This window comes from Hydra viridissima, unplaced genomic scaffold (assembly GCF_058129835.1).
Source record: "Hydra viridissima isolate aposymbiotic clone 2 unplaced genomic scaffold, HvirCarnegie_v1 scaffold_10, whole genome shotgun sequence".
NCBI lineage: Eukaryota > Metazoa > Cnidaria > Hydrozoa > Anthoathecata > Hydridae > Hydra > Hydra viridissima.
This window is the reverse complement of record NW_028324309.1, coordinates 5,627,501-5,640,371: the sequence shown is the minus strand read 5'-3', so window position 1 is coordinate 5,640,371 and position 12,871 is coordinate 5,627,501. Positions and strand designations below refer to the sequence as shown.

Below are 12,871 nucleotides of genomic sequence, written 5' to 3'. Positions count from 1 at the left end.
CTACTTTATTCTTTGGTTCGTAAAAAAAAGTAATATTTCTCTTTTGCTTTATTGTAAAAATCTTATCAACCCTCCCTGTGTTAAAGTGGTCAAAATACTAAAAAGATATTTAAGAAAATAAAGTATTAAACGATGTTTGAGTGGAAAGCAATTTATAACCCAAACCGAAAATCTGAAGTCGTTTGCTATTCGATTTTTATAGATATGTTGTTTATAAGCAAAATCTTGTCGATAAATAAAATGCTGTCTACAAAGTGTTCTAATTCTATAAAATAGGATAAAAAATTAACTACGATATCAAACAAGAAGTTCCTTTGTTACTCTTCTGTCTAGGTTTTTGCTCATTCAACGTTGGATTGACTAGTATACCACACCTTATACCTGTTGCAGGTCGCGGTAAGCTTGAAATGCGCATCCATTCGTGAGTTACTAAGTCATAGTATTCAACAGAATTCAAACTAACGCCATCCCATCCACCTACTACGTATATCTTCCTATTCATAAAAATTGCTCCAGCGTTGGATCTAGCAATGCTCATTGGCTCAATATTGGCCCATTCGTTACCTGAGATGCTAAAGAATTCACACGATCGCAGAGTATCGTGCCCATCATAACCTCCCATTACAAAAATTTCATCATTTACATTAACTGCACAAGGAAAGGAACGGCGATCAGACATTGGTGCTATCTCAGTGCTTGACCACACATCTCTAAAAAAAATGTTTTGCTTTTACTAAAAATTATTCAGCTCTTTCAAGAAACGAATTCTTTTTCTTAACTTACTAAAACCGAACTTTTAGTAGGAAGTGATTCGTATTAATTTGTTCATTTTTAATCCAAGATACGTAGTTGCATAATGTTTTTTTCAACAAAACAATTTTTTTTAAAAAAATACCTACCTCTCTACATCATACGTTTCTATAGTGTTAAGAATTTGAGCACCGTCGTGGCCTCCCACCACAAATATGAAATTTCCGCAAGATACCGCACATGTGCAGCGTCGATGAGTGATCATAGGAGATACAAATTTCCATCTAAATAAAAACTTGTTAAGTGTTATTGAATTTTCATATTGATACGTCTTTATTGTGATATATTTAATGTTATCAATTTTTTTAAAAATTTTTAAAAAATTGATGAATTTTTAAAAAATAAAATTTTTTTGAAATACAAAATTTTTAAAAAATTTTCAAACAACCACAGTTACCATGTACTGCATTTGCCGCCATTTCAAAGAATTACCTGTCTGTGATAGGACAGTAGCATTCCACTGAACTTAGGGTTTGAGATCCATCAAAGCCACCAATGGCGTAGATATTACCAGCACACTCAATGACAGACATTTTACTTCGTCTTGCGTGTAAAGATGCAACGCTTAGCCATATGCCTTGCTCCATGTCATATTTTTTCACTACAAATTTGTTGAGAAATATTCAATTTTTTGAAATAACAATATCAACGATTGGGTTTAACCAAACAATAAAATTGATACAGAAAAACGTCGTCGATACCAGTTTCTAGCATTTCAGTCGTATTTTCCCTTCCTTCAACTCGAGTAGTAGTTATTCCGCCAACAACAAACATCTCTCCGTTGAATGTTGCTAAACCGTGATAACCACGTTCCGGAACCATTCGGGGTAGTTCATTCCAACAGTTTTTAACCATGTTGTAAGTAAAAACTAAATTTTCAAGGCTCGCAAAAATAATAATAGCAGCAATTATAAACTAGTTGAAGTTAAATTAAAAAATTTTAAAAAATTTCAGGCAAAAAAGTTAAGTACTTTAAACAAGTCAATTTTCAAATAAAAGTTTTATTTTAAAACAAAATCGTATTGTTAGTACTCGTAAATAATACTGATTTATTTACTGATAAAAAAGACAGGTTTATTGATTTTTATCAAGGATTCTCCTAACCAATCAAACCATCTCCATCTCCATCCCATCTTCATTCTTTGGTATAAAATTAGACTGATAACTTTTATAAAAAAGTCAGAAATATATAAGATAATCTCCAGAACTGTCTTGTACAGTAAATATCCTAATCGCATTAACAATTATAATAACAAACTTTACTTTTTACAAAGTTAAAGTGAAAACTACAATTTTAGTGATTATTTACCCTTTTTTTTGTTGGATTGAAAACTTGTTGAGAAAAATTTTCAAAAACAAAACTGTTTTAGAAAATAAGTGAAGCGAATAACCCATTAAAACGAATCAAATTTGATAACTATGCAAAAAACCTTACCAGTTGAATTTGTTGATGGCTCTCCATTTCCACCACAAGCTACTAATATTTCATTACCATTTTCGTATTTTCTTGGTCGCGTTCTAGCGTTTTGGCTGCCAATTTTTCGATTTGGAAGTAACAAGTAATGATGAGCTTCTAATAGAAGTTCCTTACATTTGGGAAACTCGTTGATTAAAGGTTCTGTTTCAATTCGATCAACTAGGTAATCTGGTGACACTAAAGGTAACCGGATAAGTGATAATAGACTTAAGAAATAAAGTTTCCGCATCTTCATGTCATACTTAATCCATCTTAACAAAGCCTCGTAAACTTGTTCCTCGTTAAGTACTCTCAGTTCATCACTAGCAAGGATTGGTTCTAATTGCATAGGCTGCATTTGAAGAAACTCATCGCAATCTACTACATATCCAAAGTTTTCGTGAATAAAGTTTGTTGTTACATTAAAAAGATTTTCACAAGCGTACGACTCTGCAAACTTTTGCATCCCAAGGCAATTGTTGACGGTTAAAAGAGTTTCGAGGAATCTGCAGCAAACATCTTTTAAAGATTTTATGAGCATCAGATTTGCAGCTTGTAAAACATCTTCCACATTATCGTTACTTAATGGAATACTTCCAGTGTAAATAAAATTTAACACCAGTTTCATAACTTCCAAACTAACGCTGTTAATCTCTATTATTTTTTCTTTGCTTTCTTTCATATTACCATTAAACATTGCGTAGAAATAATCGGAACATGAAGCAAGTATAAGTTTGTGTGCAGAGAATTCGTGCCCATCAAGTCTAAGCGTGACATCGCAGAATCCAAGTTGACCGTGTTGCCTTAAACTATCTACTCTTTTTAGAACGTCTTTTAGATGGTTTTCTTCTACGTGAGTGGCTTGGGTGTCTTTCTTGCTTGCTGTAAGAAACATAATTATTGTAAACATCTACTTTATCCAATATTTGATAATAGAATGATGTAATAAGTGAGACATATTTTAACGTTGAGTTGATCCAATCAAAGATGCTCTTGTAACGTCTCTTGTGTCACTTTTTAACGGTTTATCTATAACTTCAACATAAAATTTGACGTCATCTATAGTAATGAAGCCCTTATAACTGAGCTTATGTGATGGAAGATATTAAATGATTGATTTTACGGAATGAAACTTATTCCTGATTGTATAGTTTTTTTTAAAAAAAAAAAAAAAAAGAAAAAAAAAAGGTATTTGTATAAATATCATAAAACGTCAATTTATTGTAATTTTATTTGGTGTTTTGTTGTTTATAGTTAGAATAATTTTTAACAGCTAATTCAAGAGTAAAAACTATTTTAACTTAATATTGAACTTGTTTGTTTTTGTTGAGATGTACTTTCAATTAACTTGAACAAAATATAAAGTAGAAAAAGCAGAGCTGTATCAGCACTGAGAATAAAAAAAGAGGCTGTACCAACACTTAGAACAGGAAATTAGGGTTTGCATAATTCAGACCAGTCAATGTTTGATACTTATTTTCAAATACTTACTGGCTTTTTTAAACGTTGATTTTGGAGGTTCATTCTTGTTAAAACAAAACATTTTAGAAAGGTGAACGTTTACTCTAAGCCTCATATTGATGACCAGAGCACAAACCTTTAAAGAATAGTGATTATGATCATAATCTATTCCTAAAAAAAAAAAAAAAAAAAAAAACAATAGTTATCATTGAAAATCTAAAACTGAACTATAAGTTTAAAAGTTAATACATAATGATACTTAAGGACATTAAAGAATATTAACGACTGGTAAAGATAACTAATCATTCAGTAAGTTATAAACGGTTGCAAGGAAGTAATTCCTTGAAGAAAAGCCCTCCTAAAGTAAAATGCGTTTCATTTTAAAACTACTTCAATCCTACTAACCTTTGGTAACCTATCTCTATTCAAATCTTATTCCGAATCACATCCAAACCCTAAACCAAACTCTATCTTCTTGATACCATTATGAAGAAGTCAGTAAATTATAAAAAAAATACGTATTGGTAATTCGCTAAGATGACTCACGAAGTGGTTTGAGTAATTTATGAGTTTCCATAAACTTCGAGCAACTTTACTGTCAGAATTGCTGCAACTAAATATGTTTAAAAAATGTGCTTTTTGGCTATTAGGCCATGTATTTCTATTTCCTCACGGTTTATTTTGTATTGGTTCATTTTATCATGCGGCGACTAAATAAACTGGCAACAGTCAACTCATTCTGAAATATCTGAATTTGCAATTGTGAAAATGCGCAAATGTTCAGTTAAATAAGTTTATCAATATTTAATTTTTTTTTGTTTTCAATTGTTTCAAGTTTTTTAAGTTTTAAAAATTATCATTTGTCCAGGCCTTACATTTTCATTAAAAGAGTATGTCAATATATTGGCATCTTGTAAACTATAATGCACTGAGCCAAGAACTCAATTTAATAAAAGTTTTTGTCAGTGTCGAAATTAAGATTTAGTTTTTAACAATCATCAACATCTTTCATACCAGTTAATTATGAGAAATACAATCCTGGTATGTTTTTTTTTATCAAAATTTACAAGCCTAGATTTTTTTATCAAAATTTACAAGCCAAGATTTTAGAAAGTATTTTTTATTCTCTGCAAGTTTGAAATTCTTGACTTGTGGCTCGTTTAACAAAAAATCGATTCAATTAGAGAACGCATTTGTAAGTCATAAACGAATATTTAAATAGATGTTGGAGGTTGTGTTACACGTTATATCTAGTTGAAAATTTTATTTAAGTATTAACCTCAATTGTTCAACAGAGAAAAATACTTTCTAATATTTCAATTTATAATTCATTTTGAACTATATTTCTATTATAATTAATCAATAATATCTATTGAACTTCTTTTTTTTTTTTTTTTTTTTTTATCAAAAAAAAGGAGTTTTCTTTTTTTAAGGCTTCTCCTATTTTTGCTCCCGATTGAGATACATTGAGAAGCAATAGAGAAAAACAATAGAAGACATGTAAATGTTCTTTTCGGAAACACTTACATATGAGAACCAGTTGCAAATTCAGCAAGCCAATCTCTTGAAATCGATATTGTTACCGACCATTTCATTTCAGTTTAAAAAGTACATCGGCCCGAATTTAGAGAATTCAACGGTCCTACAGATTTCGTTTGATCTGTAAAATTCATTTTTTAAGTTTTAACGCTGAGCGAAGAAACAAAATTTAAACGTGAAATGAAAAACGATGTTATTTGACAAATCATTTTTCCTAGCAGACTATAAATGACTCCAATTGTTGATTTTTAAAAACTATTTACGCAAATGCTATTTTATAACTATGATTACGGTATAAAAACTTATAGCTTATAAAGCACTCACCTGTTTGCAAAGCATTTTAACAACTGTTACGTTACGACGAAGTTTTTTTAATCGAATTTTTGCCCAAAAAACAAAACAATTTCAAGAATTTTCAACTCTTCTTAATCGAAGCAAATAGAAAAAAAAAAAAAAAAAAAAAAAAAAAAAAAAAAAGAAAACACAACGATCTAAAAATAATAATAAAAAAACAACTAAATTACGAGTTAATATTTATTTTATGATTTTAAGAATTATATTTAGACATCAGATAAATATTTTGCTAAAAACGATTTTTTAATAGAGTTATTTTAAACCCAACTTATGTTTCTCGAAAGACTTCGAGAAAATTTTCGAAACATAAATCGACAGCTGTCGCAATTTCTCTACAATATTAATAAAAGAACATCTGTCGCTAATCAAAATACATCGAAGACGTATTCAAATAAATGCCCAGACAGTTTTTCTTTCACACACACGCGTCAATTAGACTTCCGTGTCCACCAAAATCATACTATATATAGTCCATTTTCTATTTGAACTAATGCGTTGGTTACTTTAAATCAAACCCACTCTACAGTCTGCTTTTCCAAAACAAGGTCGAGTTGATCGTTCACTATTCGTCCAATCTTTCTCCCGACCTAAAAAAAAAGAATGCCATTTTATGACGATTTTAGTGACCTCAGCATCATAGGATGTTGCTATCAAAAGAAACAAAGAAAAACTATAAAGATTTTTAAGTGAGCTTACGAGATTTTTTAACATATTTTACCGAATGCACAAAAAATGTATTTTACCGAATGCTTAAAAAATAATACTTAAAAAAAAATGGATAGAGCTTTTATCACCCGGAGATGAATGAACAATTTTGAAAAGTTCTTGCCGATAAAATAGATTAAACTTAACATAAAAAAAAACAACAGCAACTTTGAATCCACGAAAAGGTGTTGCTTATTTAAAGCATAAAATTTAAAAGATATTACAATAAATTTAGTGGTAGTAAAAACAAAAGAAAATTTTGATCGTACTTTCAGCATTTCAAATAAAAGATCAGGATTAATTCCGCCGCCAGCATGTTTCTGTAAACTGCAAACGTTTCCTTTCTGATTAATCGACACCAGTAGCTGAGCATCACTACATACTTCTTCTTCAGCAGTTGCGTCAACTATATAGCGATCTCCTATCTAAAATTGCGAATATATTTATTAAAAATAGGTTTTTCAAGTTAATTTAGAGCGCTTAGTAGCTATTCAAATTGAATGTAAACTATAGAACTTTTTAAAAAATATATATAAAATCTACTGACATACTTTGTTCAAAGTGATAAGTATAGGAACATTTGAGATGTCAACTGGCAGAGAATCGTAAGGATCATCAGATACCTCAATGCTTTTTTCTGAGCCATCACCAATCACAGACAAAGTCGGTATCCTCGAGAAAAAAAATGCAGAAACTAAAATTTAAGGATGGTTGTGTTATTCATCTCAACTGTTGAACGCTGGAGATGCGGTGATGAGATAGGGGAAGATGAGTACAGGATGAAAATAAATTTTAAAAATAATCAAACACTTAAAAAAAAAAAAAAAAAAAAAAAAAAAAAAAAAAAAAAAAAAAACCGCTTCACACCTTGTGTTATGAAGGGCTGCTTTAACTGCGATAGAAAGGGCATCAAATAAATTGCCACCACATTCCAACACCTCAATTAAAAAACATAATTTTAGAAAATTTATTTAAAAATAAATAAATCGTGAATTTATTGTCTACAATTTAAAAAGAAGATTTACATAACAAATGTCATGACACACTTAAAACCTTGTATATAAAAAATTTCTAAACCCTTCTAGTCATTACCAAAGCATCAATATATAATATCCAGCATGCCTTTCCCGGTATAATACACAATTTCTCTAAATCTAATGCCCCAGAAAACGTATTTTGTAATGCAGTACTTAACTCTGTAGCTAAGTCATCCCCTCCTCTACCTTCAAAAATAGGTGATGCATTTGCAGAGCTGAAAGTAAAAAAAACAAAAACAAAAAACAAATCTAAAAACTAAAAACTAACAACTAAATACCGACTAAAAGTTGTAAAAAATGATTTAAAAAAAATTACCAATCAACAAAGAACTCTACCCTCCCCAAGCCAGACTTTGATGGTAGTGGCTCACAGATCTCTGCTTTTACACCGATCAAAACATTCGTACCAGCCTGATAAAACGTTTCAAATATTTTGAGTTTGATTTGCAGCAAAATTGAGGCAATCGCAGCAAAACTCATCAAATTTTATGGTTTGTAATATTTATGGTAATAACATTACAATAAAAAGCATGTTTAACAAATAAAAACATTCACGAGGAAGAAGAAAAAGAAACTTTACCAATTTTACTTGTGCTGATCCACTGGTATTTGATATGACTCCTGTTTGAACTGTAATTGATCTATAATCATTACATGATCTCCCATCTGTTCGGAAATCATCTTCAATTCCTGTTATGATGAAATACTTCTCTTCTTCAGAAAGCATAGTGGTTGCCATATTAATAAAATATTCTTTAAATCAAGAGGTAACATTTAATGAAACCATAATTAAAAATAATGTAAACAGAAACCATGAAATGAATACATTCAATAAAAAATAAATAAAATAACATGCAACCAAAGTCCATCTTATATTTGCAACATTTAAGATGGAAGAAAAGTAAGAAAAATAAAATGATGATGTGAAGAATAAATCTGAAACTTTTATTTTAATAGTTCAATTATCTGATTGAAAAACAATTATGTAAATATGTAACTTATGATAATGTAAGAGAAAAAAAAAAGTCAATTTTAAAGGTAATACATTTATTACTTAATACTAATGCTACCAAAGAGAATTTATAGTATATGTAATCAATGTGGTTATTTTTCTGACATCTTTATTGTTTCAAAGAGAGTCATTAGCAACTTTGCCAAAAAATTCAAGGTTTGTATTGCTCTATCCACTTCATTTCAAAAGAATTAGATAAGCTTGCTCAACTAAAACTTTTCTTTTTAGGTGTCCGATCAAACGCATTTTTATCAAAGACTACCCCATTCAAATATGTACTTATAGAACACTTCATTTAAAACCGATCTACTAAAGAAAGTAAACGCCTCCTTTCCATCTCAGCACTTTCATTGGTTGTTGAATCACCTATGTGACCAGCATATTCTAAAATACAAACAAAAACCTTTAATAAAGAAATCTTTAAAGAGCTGCAAGCTCTTATTCTAAACTAACTTTTATTTCTTTCAAAAATTTTTAAGTCAAATCTTTTAAATGTTTATTGAAAGTACTTGGCTAATACTTCCTTCTAATACTTTTAAATTTAGTATTTGAGTTTTGTAATGCCAACCTTTTTTAATATAAATTTTTTAGATATTATTGAAATTAGATATTTTATGTTTGACAGCTTATTGTTTTGTGTATTATTTTAGAAGTTAATCTGTAAAGTTTGAGTTAAATATTTCATAATTATTACAAAAATCAAAAATATAAATAGACTAATAAAAAAAAATTAATAATGTTAAGTGATGGGGCCAAACAAAACAAAACATCAATAGTAAGCCATATTTCAACCAATATCAAATAACAATTTATCATTCTTCTATTTATAATTGTATATTTACAACTGTATATTTTCTTTTCAGAATTTAAAACTTTTCAAAACCAAGAAAAGAAACTAAAAAATTATGAACAGAGGAGCAGTTGCAATCGCAACTTTTATTATGTTTTTAACTCTGCATCAAATATCACAAAAACTCACAACACTTTCAACATTTTGATGATTGTAAATCTTTTACATTGAAAAAACAAAAAGATTCAAGCAAAACTGACATTTAAAAGGATGACGTTCAAAAACATGTTAGTGAGCTTTAAATATTTGATTTTAACCTCACTCATTTTTTAGTAAAAAAAAAATATAAAAGAAATATTCTACAGAAACATCTTGTTTTAGGACATTCTCTTAATAAGCACATGAAAGATAATTTTTTTAATTGTATGAAACCACAGATTAAAAAAAAGACAACAACAATCTGTCAAACTTTATAAAATACCTCTCATCACTTGCTTGATTTGTTTCATTGAACCTCCATGCTGACTCAACAATGTTATAACTCTTTGCTTTATCTAAATGAACAAAAAAAAAAACAAATTGCAAAAGAAACCATAATAATCATTATGATTAATATTATTATTTTGTTAATGTTATCATAATAATGGTTTCTTACAAACTTTAGAAAACTTACAGAACCAACCCCAGAGCAACATGCTTCTAACATAATGCAAACAATAGACTGCAAGATGAATAATCCTGCATCCAGCCTCTTTAGATAAAACATATCTTCCATGGCTTCATCGATTAGCTCACCTTGTTCTTCTAAATCCTTTTTTAAAATTTTAATGATACGATTTTTTAATTTCTTTTTTTTTTTTTTTTACTTTATGAATTATTTTTTTTATCTAAAGACGAGTTATTTTGTAAAAATAAAGTTTATCAGTACTAATACCTGAATTAGTTAAAATGGTTTAACCAATTATATCATAATTTATACAAATAACTATATATAAATTACAGAAACAGTTGGGTGTTTGTAATTAAATCTTTAAGAAAAAAAGGAATTTTTTTAAATTCTACTTTTTTGCAATAAATGCAACGAACAACAATAATAAAATGACTCACATCTTTTTCTCGTTCAATTCTTGCATCTGCATCCTGGACTCTGCGCTGATACTTAAAATAAAGTTCCATGAGACGATCCAACTAAAATTTAAACAATCAAGTATTTTATTCACAAGTGTCAAATTTGTAAGTCTTCTAAAGGCTTTTTTACTTTTTTCTATCAGAATTTATCATTTGAAACAGATTTTATTCAATCAGCTCTTTTTATCAAAAACAAAGTAAAAAATTTAAAAGTTTAAAAGATTAAATTATTTAAATTATTTTATGGTAATCTCTAGAGATCATAATTTTTGACCATGATAAAAAGCCGTTGATGAAATATTTTGCAATCATATTATAGAAACAAAAGGATATCAAAGATGTAAAACTAAACAACAATTCAATTAAAAAGTAATACCGAATTAAGACCGTAAGGTTTTCTCAAAAACATACTTTTTATGAAATTTTTAAACCTAGTATTAGAAAAATACAATTTATCCATGAAAATGCTGCAGTGCTACTTTTCATTTGACTACTAAAGACTCTACTAAAATCCTCAAAATAACATAAACAATCAGACTCTACTAAAGACTCTACTAAGAATTATAACTCTATGGAAAAAAAAAAGCCAGTTCCTATGTAAAAATGGGAAAGATTAAAAACAATTGGAGTTAGTGAACCAGGTATCAAGAATAGTTTGTTAAATTTTATTGGTTTCAAATATGCCTTGTCTTTCTATTGAAAAGAATTGTAACAAATATAACAAATACTAATCTTTTACTTATGTTATACATTTTTCAACAAATTTGATGCTTAGATTTTTCAACAAGATTTATGCTTAAATATGAAAATTTCCATGAAAACCATTCTTTGTAAACATGTCATTTTTTAAGTTACATGATTGATGATTTTTAATGTTGTGTTAAAAAGAAAAGAAGTTTTTTGTTCATTGATGTTTTCTCTGAACATTATTTGCCTAAGTATTTTCAAAAAGACTAACCATTGTATGAAATTATGACCAAAAATGGTTGATTTTTACTGATGCCACTGGATGCGTGTTTTGCTGAGTTTTAAAAACACCGCATTTGTAAAAAATCAACTTTCAAAAGTAAAAAAAAACAACTGATAAACTTATCTCTATCTATGAAAACACCAAATGATACATTAATTTATGATCGACTTGAAATATTACAATTACTAATGAAAATATTTCATCAGATCAAATAGTGCGTACTCTTTTTTGAACACAATTATAATTTTTATAAAATGAACTTAAGAAACATTTTTACATCTTAAAAAATTCTTTTAATACTTTGGTCAGTCAATGCAAGAATTTCTCTAGCTTTCAAATGGTTTAACATTGGTTTAACAGTTTATCATTAAATGTAGAATAATAAATAGTAATTAAAAAGAAAATTCTTTTGCTATATAATAATAACTTATATAATAACTTATATAATAACTTATATAATAACTTATATAATAACTTATATAATAACTTATATAATAACTTATATAATAACTTATATAATAACTTATATAATAACTTATATAATAACTTATATAATAACTTATATAATAACTTATATAATAACTTATATAATAACTTATATAATAACTTATATAATAACTTATATAATAACTTATATAATAACTTATATAATAACTTATATAATAACTTATATAATAACTTATATAATAACTTATATAATAACTTATATTTAGAGTAATTTATATTTAGAAAAATTATATTTATAAAAAAAAAACTTTTGAAATTAATTATTATATATTAACAATTTTATCCCTACTTATAAAATTGGATATATACATATACAGTATGTGCCAAAATTATCACATGTTTGAACAAAGAAATATTATATATTTTTTTTAATAGAAAAACTGTGAAAAAAAAAAAATTTTAGTTTTATTAATTAAATTTAAGACTTAGCTAACTGAAAATATTGCTTTTTATTAAATTTAGAGGATATTGAATTTTTTTTTAATTTTTATGTGAAGAGCGAATGGTGACAATTTTGTTGTAAATGAAAGCAATTAACATATTTGCCCACAGTTAATTAGCCATAGGACATAAATTAATAGCCTTATGATTAAAATGATTGAGTTATCAACTTTTCACAGATTTTTAACGATTAAATATCATTTAAAGTTTGATTTAGTTTATAAAGCATAAAAAAAGTATTGTTATTATCATCATGAGGAAAATAAATCTTGAACTAGAAAAAAATATTGTGGAAAGGCTTAAATCCAGACAATCTTATCATGAAATCGCTGCTGAGTTCAAAAAGTCTCATAATCTCATATATAAAATTATATTTACGCAATAATTTAGAAATAAATAAGCCTAAAAGTGGTCAAAAGAAAAGTTTTACACCAAGAGACCAAAGAGCAATCGCTTGTTTAGTTGCTTCTAGAGAGTCTAAAACTGCAAAGGATGTTACTAATTTAATGAATAACAGCTATGGGACTCATGCTTCAGTGCAGACAGTCAATAGAGAGCTCAAAGGAATTGGTTTTCAATCCAGAAGAAAAATCAAGAAGCCATTGTTGGTTTCTCCTCACCGCCAAGCTTGTTTAAATTATGCTAAACTTCATGCACACAT

The 12,871-nt window shown here is 27.9% G+C and overlaps 3 protein-coding genes across 7 annotated transcripts in view; all 3 read right to left on the bottom strand.

The window, feature by feature from the left end:
* Positions 1-168: 168 nt before the first annotated feature.
* LOC145193133 (kelch-like protein 12) lies at positions 169-5,703 on the bottom strand. 4 transcript variants are annotated; one of them, XM_080070536.2, is made up of 7 exons: positions 5,591-5,703; positions 3,758-3,898; positions 2,246-3,148; positions 1,512-1,679; positions 1,243-1,411; positions 900-1,034; positions 169-710 (listed from the first exon to the last, which is right to left on the bottom strand). In XM_080070536.2, exons 2-7 carry the CDS (start codon positions 3,840-3,842, stop codon positions 290-292), a joined length of 1,881 nt encoding a protein of 626 aa, XP_079926662.2. In that variant the 5' UTR covers positions 3,843-3,898; positions 5,591-5,703; the 3' UTR covers positions 169-289. The 4 variants fall into 4 exon arrangements, with proteins under 4 accessions (XP_079926662.2, XP_089956213.1, XP_089956212.1 ...); XM_090100087.1 differs by lacking the exon at positions 5,591-5,703 and adding an exon at positions 5,255-5,506; XM_090100086.1 differs by lacking the exon at positions 5,591-5,703 and adding an exon at positions 4,133-4,545.
* Positions 5,704-5,946: 243 nt separating this feature from the next.
* On the bottom strand, positions 5,947-8,181 carry LOC145193146 (exosome complex component RRP42-like). Of its 2 annotated transcripts, none has more exons than XR_016456311.1 (7): positions 7,943-8,181; positions 7,679-7,773; positions 7,418-7,577; positions 7,193-7,263; positions 6,877-7,019; positions 6,595-6,750; positions 5,947-6,207 (listed from the first exon to the last, which is right to left on the bottom strand). XR_016456311.1 is itself a non-coding variant. In XM_080070551.2 (7 exons), the coding sequence occupies exons 1-7, from the start codon at positions 8,099-8,101 to the stop codon at positions 6,130-6,132; spliced, it is 840 nt and encodes a 279-aa protein (XP_079926677.2). In that variant the 5' UTR covers positions 8,102-8,181; the 3' UTR covers positions 5,947-6,129. The 2 variants fall into 2 exon arrangements, 1 of the variants encoding a protein (XP_079926677.2); XM_080070551.2 differs by having other exon boundaries at positions 6,877-6,997.
* Positions 8,182-8,392: 211 nt separating this feature from the next.
* LOC149882803 (beta-catenin-like protein 1) overlaps positions 8,393-12,871 on the bottom strand; it is a 14,534-nt gene continuing 10,055 nt past the window's right edge. The window contains exons 14-17 of the mRNA XM_090100030.1: positions 10,272-10,352; positions 9,838-9,975; positions 9,646-9,718; positions 8,393-8,758 (exon numbers count right to left, since the gene is read on the bottom strand). Coding sequence (XP_089956156.1) covers positions 8,670-8,758; positions 9,646-9,718; positions 9,838-9,975; positions 10,272-10,352 — 381 coding nt within the window. The 3' untranslated portion in view covers positions 8,393-8,669. The remainder of the gene's footprint in view (positions 8,759-9,645; positions 9,719-9,837; positions 9,976-10,271; positions 10,353-12,871) is intronic.